The following is a 19,357-nucleotide window of genomic DNA, read 5'->3' as shown; positions in this document are numbered from 1 at the left end:
TTAGTTTCTCTCTTATGTTTTTATAACTACTCCTTGTTTAGTTCTTTCAGTTGCTGATTATTACTTGTGTGTGCTGCTTCTGTTTCCCTTTGTTTTGTATGGATCTTCATCATCTTGGATTATTATTAAATGTTATTTAGATTACCTTCATCTTTGAGTGCCTTCTTTCCACAAGAGTGTGACAGAATCGGCCCAAAAAAGTTAAGTGTGTCCTTGTGTTTTTTTTTTTCGTTTTTTTTTTAAAACCCACCGTCCAGAATTCCTCCTCTTTCTTGCTAGACCATAAAAGACTTAGAGAGATGAGATACCCTCATCTTTGTGTGCCTTCATTCCACAAGAGCGTGACAGTCTAAAGTTATTATTTGTATTGAGTGCCATTGAATTGTTTTTCAGGGGCAAATATCACCCCTCACATTTTATGGGCAAATATCACCCCTTCCATATTAGGAGCAAATATCACACCTGTACATATTACAAATATATAATAACAATATGTTTCTCACATTTATGGAAAATTTCACAAATTTTCATGCACCAAATTAGACCATCCTGTGTGCGTGTGTGTGTGTGTGTGTGTGTGTGTGTGTGTGTGTGTGTGTGTGTGTGTGTGTGTGTGTGTGTGTGTGTTCAAACTTTGCACATTAAAAATGAATGGGAAAAAAATGTGGCTGAGCAGATAAAAATTGTATATAGAAGCACAATTTGTGAGCAAACAATTGTGTAAATTATTAATAGCATGTCATTTATATTAACAACAATTGTATAAATAGCTTTTGAGAGGAAAAAACAACAACAGCTATACATGTCCATGAAACCGTACAAGTCTTAAATGTTCTAAAAACAGATATTAAATCTATCTATAAATACACTGACTCACTTTGTGGGGCCCCTTTTTTATATATTTTAACTCTGACTGAAGGACTGACACTCAGATAAATAGGCTAACAATTATGCACATGAAAACAGCAATCTTATCCTCGGACGTTTTTAATTAATAAAAAAGCTAGGAGCCACTTACTACTGGTGTTGTATTTGATGCCGTTAATGAACTCCGGACACGGTCGCTCAATTATTCGTCCAGAGTTGCTTCTTGGCCAGCAAGTTCCGATTTCATCCGTAGTGGCGTTACAATACAGACCTTGGAGGAAAATACAAGCGGTGTTGATTAATGTGCATTATAAGCGCTGAATAAGACATGCGCTGCTAACAAAAACTGTAATCCTCACCGTCGACACTCATCGACGCAAAAGACGAATTCTCGTATAAAGTGTCCTGAAAAGCATCCATAAGAGTACAGTTGGTGTCGCCGAATTCCTCTAGGAAGAACTGAAAGAGGGACGCATCCATGATCAAAAGCAAGTAAAGGCTTCAGTGAGTAGAAGAAGCGATGAGTCTGCCTCCCTGTCAACTTGAGACAGTTTCGTCTCGTCTTCACTGATGACAAATGATCCCGGAGCGCGTGTGACCGCGCGATTCAAGGAATCCTGGGGATGGTTTTGTGCGCGCGTTCATTCACAGGATGATGGTGATGTCATAATGAAATGTCGAGGATCAAAGCGGACGCTCTATAAAATGACCTTCTAAAGACTCCTTTTCTATGCTGTGCGTTAACGTCGTAAGATATTTTGTTATTAATTGGATTCAAATGTTTGAAATGTTAAGATAAATCAGCATGTATACAGTACACTGAACCCGGTGTTATCAAAAGTAGTTGGAGAAAGATTAATAATCTGTATTCGCCACAATACTAGCCTACAATTGTAGACGTTATATTATCATAGTTACATTATAGTAACTGTGCTACAGATAAAGTGTTTTACATTGTAAGGGGAAATTAATATCTTACACATCTGCGTTTTTTCTGTAGAATTGGGCTACATTCACACTCTGTAACCCTCTGGAACATGATTTTGATAGTAATGTCTCCACGAAATGCTAGTTTTAAGCACCAGTTGGGCTGGTTTTGTTAAGCAGACCTATATGTAGTGCAGTTTACCTTATAAGCAACTAAAAAGAAAAAGAATTTAGCTCTTTCAAAGACTGACAAATCACTTTAAAGTTTAACAACTTAGCTAACTACAGCGGTCCCTCATTTCTCATTTGTTTCTATGTTCAAGCTTAAAATCATTAATAATGATCAGTTTTTAACACAAATTGCTAGTCTTGTAACACCATTACCTTGTCCTCTGGGGGCCCCAGTTTTAGATTTTTATATATATAAAAAAATATATACATATATATATATATATATACATACACATATATATATATATATATATATATATATATATATATATATATATATATATATATATATATATATACACATATATATATATATAAACAAACCTTTGGCCCCACCAGACAATGGTGGCTGGAGTTAGTGTAACTAGACTATTTTTAGAGTGTTTTATAAGCTCATATGGCGTAACATCTACTTTAGTATAGCCTAATGAACTCGAGCAGGTCCTAGCTATGTAATTGAAATCTCTTCTCTAAGAGTATCAATAAGCAGGGTGTGTGATGTCTTGGAGTGTTAGTTAAAATGCATTGCTGAACAGAAAATCCTTTCTTTGAATCACATGATTGTCAGATTTGGAGAATGGGTTGATGATCAGAGATGCTTTCCTTCCACTACATTTGTTCCAGGGCATTCAATCAATTTCCTCTTGGTATTTTTACACATCAAAAGTCAGCATGTAGTTTCATGAGCTGCAGTGTCGCATAATTTAGGGGATCAAACACTTGCAAATCTACAAGTGATCAGAGGGCATTTTTAGAGTCCTGTAGCAGTGTGTAAAAGCATGTTCTTCTCTCACTTTTGTGCCCTGAATCCAAGGGCTGCCCTGTTTGCTAGAATTGTTTTGTTTTTTTCAATTCATCTCCTTAATTACGTAATGCCTCTTATTTTGAAGTTCTTTTTTCTTCATAGCCTCACTCTTGTTCACTGTTTCCTGCCCCTCATGTTCCTGTTTCCTGTAGTAATTTCCTTCAGGTGTTACTTGGTAAACTAGTTTTTTTGTGATGAATGTCCACTGAAGTCAAGCTGAAGTGAAACTACACTTCTTGTATGGTTATATATAAAAATGAAATGAAGCTAGGCTTTCCCCTTAACTGTGTGGTACAACTGATTATTCAAAGCTTTTCAACAGTGAACAATAGTGACATTTTGTGGTCAAAGTGAAAAGCTGAATGAAAAATCATTCACACCGAAAACCAAGACAATAAAAAGAATTAGTCTTTCATGTGTCAGAGAAGAAACTGCAAGTTTGTTGTATCTTTGTAAAAGATACAAAATTCTCCATTCTGTAAAAACACTGCCAGTGTTTACCCTTCTTTTAGCCTGTCTCTGTGTGTTTTGGTTAGTTATATAAGTTTAAGACTTCTAATTTTGGCTCAGATTTCTGTCACAAAATTAGTGTTGCCAACTGCTTTCAATTGAAAACAGCTAAAATGGGTAGCTAAATGTCACTATATGACATCATAATGGCAAGTTCACTGATCTATATAAAGATGAATATAAATCAGTGGGAAAGATGAGAACTTAGAAAAGGTTCGTCCAAGAAGTTGCTATTTGTCCCTAAATTTAGAAGGGGTAAGTAAGTCGCTAAATCTAGCTACAAAGTAACTAATGCTGCGTTCCAGGCAGGTTTTGGAGAGTGTAAATCTTGACTTTGTAGCGTTCCAGGCAAGTCACGCCAAACTGCCTGAGCGCAAGGAATTGTAGCTATAGATTATTAATTTTATTGCAACATTATATTGTCCTAAAGTTTATTTCTCACCGTGTACCACTTGCATAAACACCACATTAGTACAAGATATTATCCGTAGGGGCTGCCATTGTTTTTTCGCGGGCTATGTGACGTCAAAATGCAATAAATCCATTGAATCAATATGAAAGTTATTTTTCATATTAAAACTGATGAAAATGCACAACATAGTAATTTGATCCACATGTGACAGCCTCTGAACTTGGTCAATACTAATCTATGATTAGACTGTCTGCTTAATGTTAACACTTTATTTTGCTCCCCCAACACACATCTTACAGACCATAACTTTACAAGTATATCTCAACTTATTGTATTAACTTTAACTAACAGTCTACTAATACTCTAATAAGAATTAATTGCAAAGTTACTTATAGTCAAAAAGTCTAAAGGGGGCAAAGTGTTCTATAGTTTGGGAACTGAATGTATTTCTCTCATTCTGCCTTTCTTTTATTTTTTATTTTTATTTTTTATTTTTTTATTACTTCCCCTGCCTTTGAAAATATTTGCACACAGGACTGAAGCAGGAGTGCCTAAAAATTCCAAGACAAGAAGAAGAAGATGTGGATAGACAGCCTTTTGAATAGTCCAGAAATACAGAGGATCATATGTGTGTGCATGTGTGCGTGTGAGAGAAATATCTGGGTCACTGAGGTACCGTTGAACCTCAACTGGAATTTTGCAGTCACATTTTCATCATTCTGCATCTGCAACATGACTGATCAGCTCGGGGCATCCCTAACACAAACAGACCCAAGTGTGTTGCATGGCTGTCTGTAGCTCCTGATGACTCTGCTTGTGATGAGGGGATTGGAGAGGATTTGGATGGGCTGTTTGTTTTAGACTGTCTCAGTTCGTATGAATACAGCACATTCAGTCTGTGCATTTGACAACCGTTTTTAAACATGGATCAAGTAGTGTTGCCAGGATCATTTCTAATGTAGACATAATCTCCCGAAGAGAATATGCATTAAATTTCATATTAGATGGTTTTATTATAAGGTATTGGTCTTTATACAATATGTCATACAATATGGTTCATGGGACAAGTAGTTCATCCTATTATTAAAGAATTTAACTACACATTTATTTTTCTTTTATGTCGTCTTGAAAGTCATCTGACACGTTCTGAATATTTGTGAGGGATGGAGGTTGTGTAACAAGTCAGAGGCGTTCGGATCCATATGCAGCATTTATTAAACAGAATGGTCATACAGGCAGAGATCAGGAATGGCGTCAGGTGTGTCAGGGATAACCAGAATCATAACCAGAAAACAAGCAGAGATCTGGAAAGGCAGCGGAGAACCAGAGTCGGAATACACAGTCCAAAGGTCAAAACACAGGAATAACAAACACAGGGAAAAACGCTCAGAAATTTCAGACTGGCTAAACAAGACTTCGCAGTGAGTGAGAGTGATTGTGCCGCTTTTATGTGTGTGTAAATGAGGTGCAGGTGTGGCAAGGAAATTGGCTGATGAATGAGGTGCAGGTGTGGCAAGGTGATTGTGATGCAGTGACTCATGGGGAATGTAGTTCGGGTGTGGTGTAACAGTATGAGAGGTGCTAGTGTCCAAGTGACAACTGGTGGTTGATGGGTGAAATGGTCCTGAGTGGAGTGCCCTCTACTGAAGTTCATGGGCACTCCATCTAATGATCGTGACAGGTTGTATAATGTGCTTCTTTGGGATGTTTTTTTTTCTGTGATATTAATACAGTTCTTTTAAGCACACTTAGTGTGTTATGCATGCTAATTAGCAGAAAACTTATTGACCCGCTCGTCATTGTGCTATTTATATTAAGGAAAGCACACTGATTATTAAATTCTCATAGCTCTGCTTAAGCCTTCTGCATAGATAAAGGCAGCACTCATCAATTTCATCTTCAGGAGTGTGACTCCAGAGATCTGCACTGGCAGAAAATAATCATGTCTTCCCATAATAGGACGATGTGCCTGAATGGGCAAGCATCTAATTAGCTAAATGAGCACTTACGCTTACATGAGAATTAGCTTTAGGGAATTTATATATATAGACATAAACACTGAAAAAAAGAACTTCACCTGTAATATTTTGCAAGGCACAAATGGCTTCACAGTTCTTTTGTAAAATACAAACTGATGTGATGTAGATAGAACTCTCCGATATGTTTGATAAATCATCATAAAATTAGCATATCATATTAAAGAGTTTGCTTTAAACATTTCAAATGTTTGTAACTCCTGATTTTGGCCTGCGCTTAGACCATCACGACTGACAATTAGAAGCAAATAGAGTCTTAATTTTGACATAGTCTATTCATTGATGTTCATTTTAATTTTACATTTCACATTCAATCTTTTAGCAGATGCTTGTATCCAAAACAACTTATCAATGAGGAACATCACCAGAAATTTCTGTTTGGATTATTCAGTGGTGAGTTAGACAGAAAATATCTATATATTTACCGGCTACACTAGACCACATGGTTTAATGTAAAATATTTTACAAAAACTAAAACTTTAAATGTCAGTGTATTACCAAATTATGCTTATGTTTCTCCACAAGGCTGCACTGCAGTATAGTGGATCATCCCAACTACCTCCAAAACATATCTGTTGTCCACTGTTAGCTTATGGTTAGAGTTAGTAGAACCACTTCTCATGTACTTAGAAAGTTTCTTATTGTCGGTAGAATATAAGTTTTGAACGTCAGCTTTGTCAGTTGGGGAGCAGCAATATAAAGTGTTAGCAGATATTAAAAAGACAATACTCTAATGACTGCTAGTTTACATGTAGTTGAAAAGTTACTTAAAGTTAGTAAAATGTCTAAAGTGGACCATGAAGATAAAAAAAATTAGGGCATAAGTTTTGGTTTTAAGTAGTGGAGAACGTCCAAAATTGTTGTGATGAGCAAACCTTGTAAATTGCATTAACTAGCATTTAAAACTACTGAATTTACTCAAACATGGCATAATTTATTTATTTATTTAATTATTTATTTGTGTGCTAATTTGGGGTTGTTTCCCATTTACACTTGTGGTGTTCCTGGTGAAAAATGTTCAAAGTTAATGTGATGAACTAAACATTTACTCTGCTTGGACACCTGTGTGAAACTGACACTTCATTGCAATAAATGGCCGGGGTAAAGTTTATTTATTTTTTTTTATTTATTTTTTTTTTTTATCATACCATAATCTAAAAGTTTATCATGAATGTAATTTTCCCCTAGTTCTAGTAACTAGGTTACAATATTTTTTTTCTGTGTTTCTTTTGAATAACTAATAATAGTAATTGAAACATCCATATTGTTGTATAAATTTTCTATCAGGCCAGTTAAAGATTTGCTGGAAAAGGCTCTTTGTAATCTATGCATTCACATATCATCCTCTTATGGGTGTAGCTGTGTGTAAGTCTGAACTGCAGCTTCACCATCATCTCTGTGTAGCGGGAACAAGCTCGAACGCCCCTGTTGTAATTTCCAAAGCACCATTTAGCAAAGGTCAAGCCTTTGTGCATTTCCTGCTGGGAAGAAATGCAAGGCATTCTGTGAATTGCTCTGCGTTAATCCGGTACTTTTTTTCTGTTTGTGTGTCTCAGACGTATGGGAGGATGGAGCCGGGCTGGCAAACAGCACCTTTGCTCAGATAACAATCAGATGTTGTTGATGCTCTGCGGTCACCCTCAAACCTCCATTCTTGTTAAATCCATCAGAAAGGTTTAAAAGAGTGAAGGCTTCAGAAAACCCCTTTCAGCTTTTAAATAACATGAGTACCAGTACCAGTTTCCATGTTGTTTTTCGAGCATGCTTGTATTATTTTAACAATTCAGCATAATTTTTTTATAAATATATAATTATGCCATGATATGAAAACACGTGGTACACATTTCCATTTGCTTTGAAGTAGTTTAACTTGTTAATTTCTGTGTGAGCAGTCTGATCTATTTAAGAAGCACAGTACAAATCCTAAGCAGTTCTCAGAAAGTATTTACTGTATGTAGTTATCCTTGGTGAATTTAACCAGTGATTGCATTATGATGCACTGAGTAATATAAAATATGGCTTTGATTTTAATTAGTAACAACAGTTCTCTTTTGGCTTAGACAAAAAGAACACAATCTAGCATCTTTTAGAGAGTGAATGTGGACTGATGCATTGCATTTCTTTTTTTTCTTTTTTTATATAATACTTCCTGAGGTGCACTTCTAACCCTAACGGTCAAAATGTAAAAATTAAAGGTAATTTTTGACCCTGAGAATATAAATTATTTCAAATATTGACTATGGAAATAACATAGAATGTGAAGGCGATGACATTAAGTCATGTTATGTTGAAGCTACAAGATAGTTTTATCAATGAAACAACATCCTTCAAGACTCAGTGTTGAGGGAGCAACATCTTTTCTCATGGCCATGAGTATAATGTGTAAACAGACCTGTTCGATAATAGCAATTTGGGATTGTCAGAAATGGAGATGATTATGATGTTTATTGTTGTTGTTGTTGTTGTTGCTATTATACCACTTAGCATGCATGGACACAGATATATTAGTAAAAACATAAAATTATGTATTATAGCGCCACCTTGTGGTTGACACAGCACTGTTTTGACAATGTACACGAAAACATCAGTTTTCATAATGGTCTGCTGTTATGATATACAGGCTGTTATTAGTTGCTGAAATTTGATTGCCTACTGGCGACCATGTTTGTTGAATTGTGTGAGTGATTTTAGAAGAACATGTCAGCATTTGACCCAAAGAACAAGATTATAAATAGAAATAAGTTTATTGGTACTTATTATGCACATATTAATGTCTTATTCTGCATGACCATATTCTACATCCCTTTGTCCTAACCAAAACCAACCTACATTTAACAACTATCTATTAATAATCATCAAATTATGAGTTTATTGAGGGGAAGGTCATAGTTAATAATTAGTTAATGGTGAGAGATAAATTCCAAACTGAAGTGTGACTGACTGACTGACTGACTAACTAAATAAGGCAAAAAATAAAATAAAATAAATGCAAAGTGTAACCTCACTCATCCCTCATGCAGTAAGATGGAAAACACTCGCTCACTGTGGTGTGGAAATATTGTGATCCTTGTTTTGAAACTAAACAGTCAGACATGGAGAAGTGTAGTAAGAGGGAACTAGTGGATTGATGGGACACGGGGACCTCTTAATATTTTCACAGCTTTGACAAGAAACCATTAGCCCTATTTGTTCAAATGGTATTCAGACAGTGAGTGCATTCACTCAATCAATGCATTTTGGAACAATTTAAGATTTTTTTGTTTGCTTGTTTGTTTGTTTTCTTTAAAACTGTGACTTAAGTGAAGTGCCAATGAGTGAATTATGATTATGCATTAATGCAAATATTATTTATTTTTACATTTATTCATTTGGCAGACACTTGTCATAGGAGAGATACAAATGCTATCTTTTTACTAAGGAATACTCTCAGGGTAATTTTTAGAAGTTAGTTTTTGTATGAGTACATATATTCTTGGCTACAAAAAAAAATCACAAATTTAAAACTTAATTAATAAACAACCATCCTTATTGCAGAATTCATTAGAAACATGTGTAACAGATTTTTCATTAAATATAGGCTGAAATTGATTGTGATGGATGTTCTGATAAGTGAAAATATTTCCCCATGTAATCAAAGACAATCAGAGCTGTTTAAAAGCATATATGTTTAGAGCAGCTCTCAGAATTATAGTTAGTGATATATATTGACAGGCCCTATGCAGAGGTTTGGGAGGCTCACATGCTCTCATGGTGAAAGCTATGAGAGACAAATGTTTATCAGGTGTAGAGAAGCTATTTCTACACTTGGGTTTCAGGAATATCTCACATATTTGGATAAGTGGGCAGCCAAAGTGCTTGATGGTCTTTGCCCTCTGCCGCTGTGGTTTCACGCTTACAATGACAGGATACGGGGTTAAAGCAACATCTATGTCCTACACCTTCCTTCAACCTTGTTTTTATTTGTTTGTTTTTTTTGCTTGACTAAAAGCAACACTGGGTTTTGTGTCAGAAATGTTGTCTATACAGTGTTTTTTCTTTTTTTAAAGGTTGCTTCCTGTTTCATTTAATTTTAAAAGGAACATTTAAGTTTAAAAGATTCTGCAGATATAATGTTATAATGCTTTACAATGTGTAACAGTTTTGAAAAGGACAATCATGCCACATGGACTTAGACAGATATAGATTTGTGACTGCATGATCTTGACAGTAGTAACAATAGTTTGCAAGGTTTTGTTGTTGTTGTTTGCATGACTGGTACTTCTCAGTTTTGTTTTATTAGAGCATTTCAACTATCTTATTTTTACTGAAATGTAGTTGTTTCATGTTTAAAACAATATTTTGTTTTCGTTTGTTTTAATAATTTGTATTAATAATTAAGTAGAGTTAATTAAGACAAAGACACTAAATTCAACTTTATGCATTGATGTTTAAGCAATAAAGTACAGGTGTCCATATTTCTAAAATACCCATAGTTAAACAGAATTGTTAGACACAATGTTCACAGTCGGATTTGTGCAAGAAAGACAAGAAAAAAGGGAAAGTTTTGTTTTCTCAATATGATATTTTAAATTTTTGGTTAATTTTGCTTTTTCTATAAGTTTACTATTTCAATTTTTTATGAGATATAGGTAACACTTTAGTTTAAGGATCCATACTCACTATCATCTAGCTGCTTATAAGAATGCATGTTTATTAGTACTTATAATGCCTTATTCTGAATGACTATATTTTGTTATCCTACCAAATAGCTAAACTTAACAATTACCTTACTAACAATTAACAAGAAGCAAATTACCAATGTATTAACAAGTTTTACTGCAAGAAAATCAAAGCCATAAATCTATCTCCAATCTATCTCTTGATATCTCAAAGAGTAAAATTTCAGTAAGATTTTGTTTGGGTGCAGTACCAAACATTTCCACTTCCTATTAATTTCCAATACAGTCATTTTTAACCCTTAGCCATAGACATGTTTTTTTTTTTCAGGATTATTTAACCTTTTCAAATTTTGTCCTTTATTTTTTTTGTGTGTGTGTTCACACACAAAAATGTGTGTGAACACACACACAAAAATGTTTGATGATGATGTTTTTTCTAGACCCCTTGGTGTTGGTATGGAAATTAGTATCTTAAAGTTTCTTCAAATTTCATGTTTTGACTTCTGTGATTCATTCATGTTCCACTGAAAGAAATCAAATCCAGAGTGACTTACAGGGGAAGAGTAGTGCAACAGTTGGCGGTTCCTCTGGTGATGGAAGATATAGGTTCTTATGACGTAGTTACATGTGAAGGGCACAATGGATATGAGAGAGCCAAGGAAATGAGAAGTTCCTCTGCGTGCATCTTTGTATGCAGTGTCCTATACATCAGGAAGCTACCAGCGGCTGCTCCTGGGGGGGATTCAGATTCAGTCACAATGCGCTCTGAAAACAGTGTGACGTAGAGTGTCCTTGGCATCTAAAACAGCAAAGCCCAGTGCAGGATTAATGAGAGAACTAGTAAAGCACTATTGTATGTATGTGCTCAAAGGTGTAAGGCTTTGGCACGGCTTTCTGAATATTACTGGCTGGACCTTCGTAAACTCGTGTTTCTGGAAACAATTGTTCACACTCAGTTAAATGCATTGATTATCTCTTGCGGGACGATGGGGAATGGAAGGTCTCGCTGTGCCCTTTGCTAAAAGGATTAAATTCTGGGGTAGCCTCTTTCAAATCATTCAGTGCAAGCACTCTTACAGCTCTTGTTTTTTTGAGCACCAGTGAAGGACAAAAAAAAAACAGAAAAATTAGAATAAAGCAATACTTCTGACACGATTGTCTCAACAGCTTCAGATAGTACATGCAGCTAAAACACAGTGTGCATTAATTACCTTACTTACCAATAATAGCAAACCACAGGATTTTGTAGCATTCAGAGTGCTTTGTGATCGTTTATATATACATATAAAAAAAATACATTTTCACTTGCAGTGAAAGACTGTGGTTTGTTCTATAGTGAAAAGCCTGGAGTGAATTCAAAGGTGTTTACAGCAAAACTCAGAAACAATACCATCAATGTTCACAGCAGTGTGCTTTGACGAACACTTCCACTGATTTCTACCACAAGCCTGTGTCAGCACCTGATGTGGACAGTGTTTCCCTTTGTGATTCAAGTGTGTCATTTCTGCACAGACATGAACAATTCAGAAAGATAGCTCTTTGAATCGCTGACAAATAGCAGGCAAATGGTCGGTTAACATCAAGGTTTCATTCATGCTGATTTGGCCCTTCCTGTCTAGTTCTGTTGCCAAGAAGAACTGAATAAGTTGGGTTTTCACTAGTGAAACAATGTCCTCATTATTGGCTGTCCATTGAGTGAACCTGAGAACTTGTGTGTAGACTATAAATAGCATTGCTCCAACACCACAAACACACAAAATGAGACTTCTCACTGATCAGGAATCATTATTAACCAAATTACTGAATTAAATCATTTGTCTGGAAGTAGCATGTGGTTATTCATATTCATATGCTGTTTCGAAAAAGCTTGTTTGTGATCCTTAAAAATGTTGACTGAATGGACTAACATAATAAATGTATCAATAATGTAATTGAACAACTGGTAAACCCAAGGATTGCCACAACTTTGGCATTGCTCTTAAACGTTGCTGCATCTTCTGTTTGTTTAAAGAAGAAATATACAATTGAGGGAAGTAGCTTCCAGATTGCTTCCTTCCTATGAAAAGCCCTTGATGGCCACAAAGCAAGAGAAAGGGGAGTATTCAATCTCCCTGGAGATGGTCTTTGTGAGATTCCCTTAATCTATTAATGTTGTCACATCATTGAATTCGGCTCTCATTGACTGAATATTCTCACCGGTAGTCCCAGCACTCCCTGTCTGCTTTGCACTTCAATTTATGAACTCTAAACTGGCATCCAACATGCCAGTGACTAAACCATTCAGGTGTGCCATGTGAATGAGGCAGAACATTGCCAGATTTGAAGATCTTTAAAAGCCTCATGTGTTGCAGCAAATGTTGTAAAACAAAGCAGTGAACATCATTAACAAAATCTATATCTAAATGTAAGGACTGGACAACATTAATAGTGACATAACAAAAAATAAATAAATAAAGATTTTTGAAGTTGCCAATAAAACAAAGATTATGGGAGCATGTTTTACAAAAGTTTTACATTTATCTGATTTCAAAATGTCAGGTTAAATTTAATGTATTACTTGTTCTTCCTTTGTAATTATTTGTGCTTAACTCTTCCCCTTCCATCGACAGATTTTTCCATCCTTCTGTGTTTTCAGTGTTATACAGTAGGAGGTGCTATTATGCATCTTCTGAAATAGTAAACAATCTCTGGATCAAAAAAAAACACAGGAGAAGAAGGAACAATATAACACAATCATCAAACAGTAAACAGCATATAAATCAATAAAACTGCTTAACATTACCAGATGAAATGTCGAGCCAGGCAGTGGGGGCCATTAACTTTTTGTGAAAATAATAAAAATTGCTGGTGGCGGCTGACAACTTAAAAAATACTGGTGGGGAAGGGTAAAGTAAATTTAAATGGAATTTCCAAAGTGATATTTATGAGTGTTTTGTCATGTCTTCAACTGATGCAAAAAAGTGTAAGTAAGATTTCAACAACACAGCCTAGTAGCTTAGAAGAGGAATGGGCAGTGTGAAGTCATATACTGAAAAAAGAAACTGCTGTAGGATTTAGTTGCAAAAAGCTAGAAAACTATTTTTAAAAAAATGTCTTATTTATACAGTTTCAAGCAGTTTACTAACTCCCTTTAAATATTTGTTTGCTTATTTTTAAAAAAAAATATTAATAATTTATGAATTAGAAAAAGGACTATAATTTGAACTTTTATGTTTCTTATTTAAATTCCTGCAATTTTTAGTTTTTATTATTACTACAATTCATTGAGAACATTACTGTGCTCATAACATTCAGCTGTACCTTTTGACCCACCTCTGCCATTGTGAGTTCATGACAGAGAACATGGTCAACATTACTGGCCCTTATTTCATCAGAAATCTTAACCTCTTCCAACTCTTCCTCTGTTTTGGCTTGCTATCGTTGCACCACGCATCCTCACTCCTCTTCTTCTTCCTGGCTGTTGTTGTTCTTCCATTGTGAGAATTTGTAACACACAATTTTTTAACTAAAAAGTAAAATGCATGCAATCTATGTATTTTAATACATTTTAAATTGTTATTTTTAAAATAGATTAATAAATAAAATCAAACTTACTAATGCCTCCCAATCTCTTTTGCATAAGAATCTGCATACTCATCTTTTGCATGGAGTGAATGGATATTCAGCGTTTTTTACAACATACAACAACAACAGCAGGGAAATTTGGATCTAACCAAAATAAAGACAGGTGAAGTTGCCAACAGCCTCATAAAGGTGATCCGCAGGATGTTCTGTTGTATCATTAGTGAAATTCAAGATTCACCTGCAACAGAGAACCATTATAATATGATCTGATTTGATCTGATCAAAATAACATAAGCAATTGATAATGTAAGAAACAGTAGACAATTGTGCCTAATAAGTTGTATGAATATTCCAAAGCATTGGCAATTTGATCAAAAGGATGAGAAATTGTATTTATGATGTGTAAGTCTCTAGATGATGTGGAGTGTGAAAAAGTAGTTTCGGAGATTTCAATTCTGATCAAGTGACTGTAATGAAACTGGCACATTTCAGGAGCAGAAGGCATGGGAAGGGAAGCCATCGGTGGCTCTCATCTATTGGTGGGTTCTTATCACTTGAAGAATGTTCTCGAGGAAATTCATTGTCTCTCCCTCTCTTCCTTTGAACTTGTATTTAGTCTGTCAATACTTGAGAACTAAGCCCTGATGTTTTATAACTCATAAGCATGTTCAGAATATAAATAAAATTGACAGTTGATATCAAATTATTAGGTTTAATTTTGTTTCAGTACAGAACATATTTTGCCAGTAGCATATTCTTACAGGTTAAGTGATTTCTGCTCCATAGGTTTCTCCCATCTTTATTTATTCAGTTGGTTGGATAAACAGTTCGTCCCTCCCAAACTTGTGCCATTTACTGAGCCAATATTGTGTGTCAGGCTGGAGTGCATTTCCCAAAACTGCTCGCACTGGACACATACAGTTTAGCTTCTCTTGGTCTGGCTCCCGAAAGGGAGGAGGACAGAAGGCCTGCAGTACGATAGGTTGTGGTGTAACAGAGGGAACCTTCGGAACGTAACCCGCTCGAGGGTATAAGAATGCTTTGGCCATACCAGGGGCAAAGTCTAAGTAAGTAGGGGCCACCGAAAGGGCCTGAAGATCTCCAACTCTCTTTAGTGAGGTGATTGCCAGTAACAGGGCAGTTTTAAGTGTCAGATGTCTATCTGAGATATCTTGTATTGGCTCGAATGGAGCTTTACAAAGAGCCTCTAGAACCACAACCAAATCCCAGGGGGGAACACGGGATCGTACTGGAGGTCTCAGCCTCAGCGCACCGCGGAGGAAACGTGTAACTAGGGGGTGTCTACCCACTGACTGACCATTGAAAGGGACATGGAAAGCAGCTATGGCCGCCACGTAAACCTTTAAGGTGGAGTGGGATAACCCCGCAGAGAGCCTGGCTTGTAAAAACTCCAGAACTGTACCAACTGGGCAGTCTGCTGGGTCAAGCTGGCGGTCTCTGCACCATGAAGTGAAGAGCTTCCACTTCAGGGCGTACAGTTTCCTCGTAGAGGGAGCTCTGGATTGGAGTAGGGTCTCAACAACCTCGGTTGAGAGACCAGCTGCTAACAGCTGTGCCCCCTCAGGGGCCACACCCACAGCTTCCACAACTCCGGGCGAGGGTGAACTATCGTGCCCTGCGCCTGTGAGAGTAGGTCTGTCCTGATCGGTATCTCCCACGGAGAGCCGTCGAGGAGCGAGACTAGATCTGAGAACCATACTCGGCCCGGCCAGAACGGGGCTACTAGTAATAGACGGGCCCCGTCCCGGCGTACTCTCGCCAGAACTCCCGGGAGCAGAGCGATAGGGGGAAAAGCGTACAGACGAAGCCTCGGCCAGGTCTGTACCATAGCGTCCAGTCCCAGAGGAGCTGGATGAACTAGAGAGAACCAGAGGGGACATTGCAATGTCTCCTGAGTCGCAAAGAGGTCCACCTGGGCTGTGCCAAATACTCTCCATATCTGCTTCACCACCTCGGGGTGAAGCATCCATTCCCCGGGCCTCGGCCCCTGTCTCGACAGTATGTCTGCTCCCACATTCAATCTCCCAGGAATATACACTGCTCTGATCGAGAGGAGTTTGCCCTGGGACCACAGAAGGATCTGGTGTGCCAGCTTGTACAAGGGGCGCGAACGCAGACCCCCCTGGTGATTGATATAAGAGCCCACTGATGTGTTGTCGGTGCGCACCAACACATGGTGACCTCTCAGGTCTGGGAGGAAATATTTCAATGCTCGATAGACCGCTAGTATCTCTAGGCAATTGATGTGCCATGTTAGATGGCGACCACTCCACAGACCGCGGGCAGGGTGGCCACTCATGACCGCACCCCAACCGGTGAGGGACGCATCTGTCGCTAGCATTACACGGCGACAAGGAACTCCCAGCACCGGGCCCTGATTCAAGAACCAAGGTTTCCTCCACATGTCTAAGGCACGAAGGCACCGCTGCGTGACCTTGATAACTCGAAGTGGATTTCCCCTCGGGGAAAAGCCCTTGGACTTGAGCCACCACTGTAGGGGTCTCATGTGCAGCAGGCCAAAAGGTATCACGTTAGACGCAGCTGCCATCAGCCCTAACAATCTCTGAAATTGTTTGACAGTGAGTGACTGGCCTTCTTTGACTCTCTCGACTGATGTGAGGATCGACTCGATCCGAGCAGGAGACAGACGTGCCTGCATCGTGGTCGAATTCCACACTACGCCTCGATAGGTGGTTCTCTGAACTGGAGAAAGTACACTCTTCTTGGCGTTTAGTCTCAAACCCAGCTCCCCCATGTGTGCGAGAACGACATCTCGATGTCGAGCCGCCATCTGCTCTGATTGAGCTAGGATCAACCAATCGTCGATATAATTTAAAATGCGGATGCCCTGCATACGGAGGGATACCAGAGCCGCATCCATATATTTCGTGAACGTGCGGGGTGAGAGTGCGAGGCCAAAGGGAAGTACTCGATATTGATAAGCTTTGCCCCCGAAAGCGAACCTCAGAAACTTCCTGTGTTGTGGAAGGATGGATATGGAAGTATGCGTCTTTGAGATCTATTGTGACAAACCAGTCCTCGGATCTGATTTGAGCTACAATCTGTTTGACAGTGAGCATTTTGAACTTCAGTGACATTACTGAGAGGTTTAGATGACATAAGTCTAAGATCGAACGCAACTCCCCATCCTTCTTTGGAACTATGAAATACCGGCTATAAAACCCGGACTCCCTGACTAGAGGAGGGACCACCTCGATGGCCTCCTTCCTAAAAAGGGTATTCACTTTTTGTTCCATAACCAGAGCCTGCAGGAGGCCGACTATTGTCTTTCCACTGTGCGCAGGACCCATTGAGATACATTGACAGTAGTTTCCACGCTGCTAGCTAATGTACTAAGGGAATCAGTCTCTCGAGACTGATCTCTGGAGTAAGAGGCCCCTGAAGGGGAGGCGAGCATCCCAGCTCTGCTACGCTCACGGGCGGAAATAACTGAGTAGTGCTCGCTGGAGGCCGCTGCACCCTGAAACTCCGGCAGGGTTGGCAGACCCACCTACCGAGGGCACTGAGGTGAGACGGGCACCGTGTAATGAGGTGGACACCGCTCTACCCCAGTAGGGGCTGCCCTCTGTAGTCGTGACTGTTTGTACGCGGAGGGGGCTGCTCCCGCCCAGCAGTCCCTCCAGTACATCTAACTTCATGAGTCAAATAACTGTCATTATATTCCTCAGAATTTAATGAAATCAAACAATCAGACAAGTAAATACGGTCTGGATTGTGATACAATACACATTGAAGTGATATATTGAACTTCTCGAAGTTAGATAACAGTCATTAGATTCCTCAGAATCTAATGCAATCCAAATTCCTCAGAATTTAGTGAAATCAAACAATCAGACAAGTAAACACGGTCTAGATTGTGATAAAGTACACATATAGTGATATATTGACTTCTCAGAGTCATATTCCTCAGAATTTAAAAATAATCAAACAATCAGACAAGTAAACACGGTCTAGATTGTGATAAAGTACACATTGAAGTGATAGAACCAACTCCTGCTTATTAAATGGAGTTAAAAATAACCGGACACGCAGTCGGGTATGTAAAAATTCACATCAAAACTGAAAATGATGTAATACACGCGTTGCCTCGACAGCGCGCGAATAGCTTAGTCACACAAACAATATTAATCCCCTCGGAGATTAAATAGCTGCTCACTAACGCTGCCCGTATAATGACACTGTTTGTTTTATACTGTGCTTATGCAACTTTGTTTGTGCAACTACAAGCTCGCCGACGCCCTCCGTGTCAATCTCCTCGGAGAAAGAAAGGCAGCGCGTCAAGCCCGACGCTCGGGGGGAAGAGCCGAAGCTCGGGCTTCCAAACCCCGGAATCAGGCAGATCTGGTGGGTATGGTAGGAGATAAGGACGTGCCCGTCTCCATCAGTGTTCGAATTGAGTCAAAGCTCTTGGGGGGCCCCCCCCCCCCAAAAAAAACAACTAATAATATACATATTTGTATTTATTTATTTCATATAATAATATAATTTACTTTACTTTACTTGTGAATTTAATTTACTTTGTGTGTTTCATAACATGTTTTTGCAGCTGAGCATTTACTATGTAAAATTAAATAAAAATCTATGAAATAACAAGATGGCTCTTCTCTTCTTTCCCTTGTCCATATCTGAGAAAATAATGTAAGATGTAAGTTGTAATATTATATTTGTTGTCGTTACTGTGAATATATTTAAGAAAGCACTCCATGTTATTCATGCTACTTATTAAGGTTATTAATGGTGATATACTTTGAACAGTGCACTTGTAGGCATTTTATTTCATTAAAAAAACTAATTTATCTTGAATGTAGTTACATAACCCTTTCATATTTTCAAGCAGAAGTTGTCATAGTTGGGTAAACTTCTTTAGTGGTGAATGAGAGTATATGTTTAAATATATGTTTTGTCACAATAGTGTTTCTACAAGAGGGAAAAAATAGAAATAATTTGATACGATTACGATGCTGATGACCATTAATCAATTTTGATCTCTTGATTCACTATCAATTCACATGAATAGGCCTACTGTACTTACTTTTCTTGGGTTAAACTCAGTATTTTCTTGCATTAATTAATATTCACTTGTGTGTGCTTATACGAGTATCTTTTTAAAATGTATAATCTAGTGTTTGATCATGTCTAAATATTTATTTAAATGCAAAACCTAAAAATAAGTAAGCAGTTATGACCTGCAATACTCTTTTGAGCAACTAGAGTATGTATATTTATTAGAGTGGGTAAACAATGGCATTGCAAATGGAAATTATTATTTTTCTGGCCACAAAATGACTTTAATTTGCCTCTTTGC

At 37.8% G+C, this 19,357-nt stretch overlaps 1 protein-coding gene across 2 annotated transcripts in view; it reads right to left on the bottom strand.

Annotated features, from left to right (window-relative positions):
* The window catches only part of LOC132155279 (corticotropin-releasing factor receptor 2-like), a 115,829-nt gene extending 114,367 nt beyond the window's left edge, over nucleotides 1-1,462 (bottom strand). For both annotated transcript variants that reach the window (XM_059564158.1, XM_059564159.1), the window contains exons 1-2: nucleotides 1,227-1,462; nucleotides 1,019-1,138 (exon numbers count right to left, since the gene is read on the bottom strand). In XM_059564158.1, coding sequence (XP_059420141.1) covers nucleotides 1,019-1,138; nucleotides 1,227-1,347 — 241 coding nt within the window. In that variant the 5' untranslated portion in view covers nucleotides 1,348-1,462. The remainder of the gene's footprint in view (nucleotides 1-1,018; nucleotides 1,139-1,226) is intronic.
* Between the last annotated feature and the right edge of the window lie 17,895 nt (nucleotides 1,463-19,357).

Source organism: Carassius carassius, chromosome 12 (genome assembly GCF_963082965.1).
Source record: "Carassius carassius chromosome 12, fCarCar2.1, whole genome shotgun sequence".
Classification (NCBI taxonomy): domain Eukaryota; kingdom Metazoa; phylum Chordata; class Actinopteri; order Cypriniformes; family Cyprinidae; genus Carassius; species Carassius carassius.
This window is presented reverse-complemented; position numbering and strand designations above follow the sequence as displayed.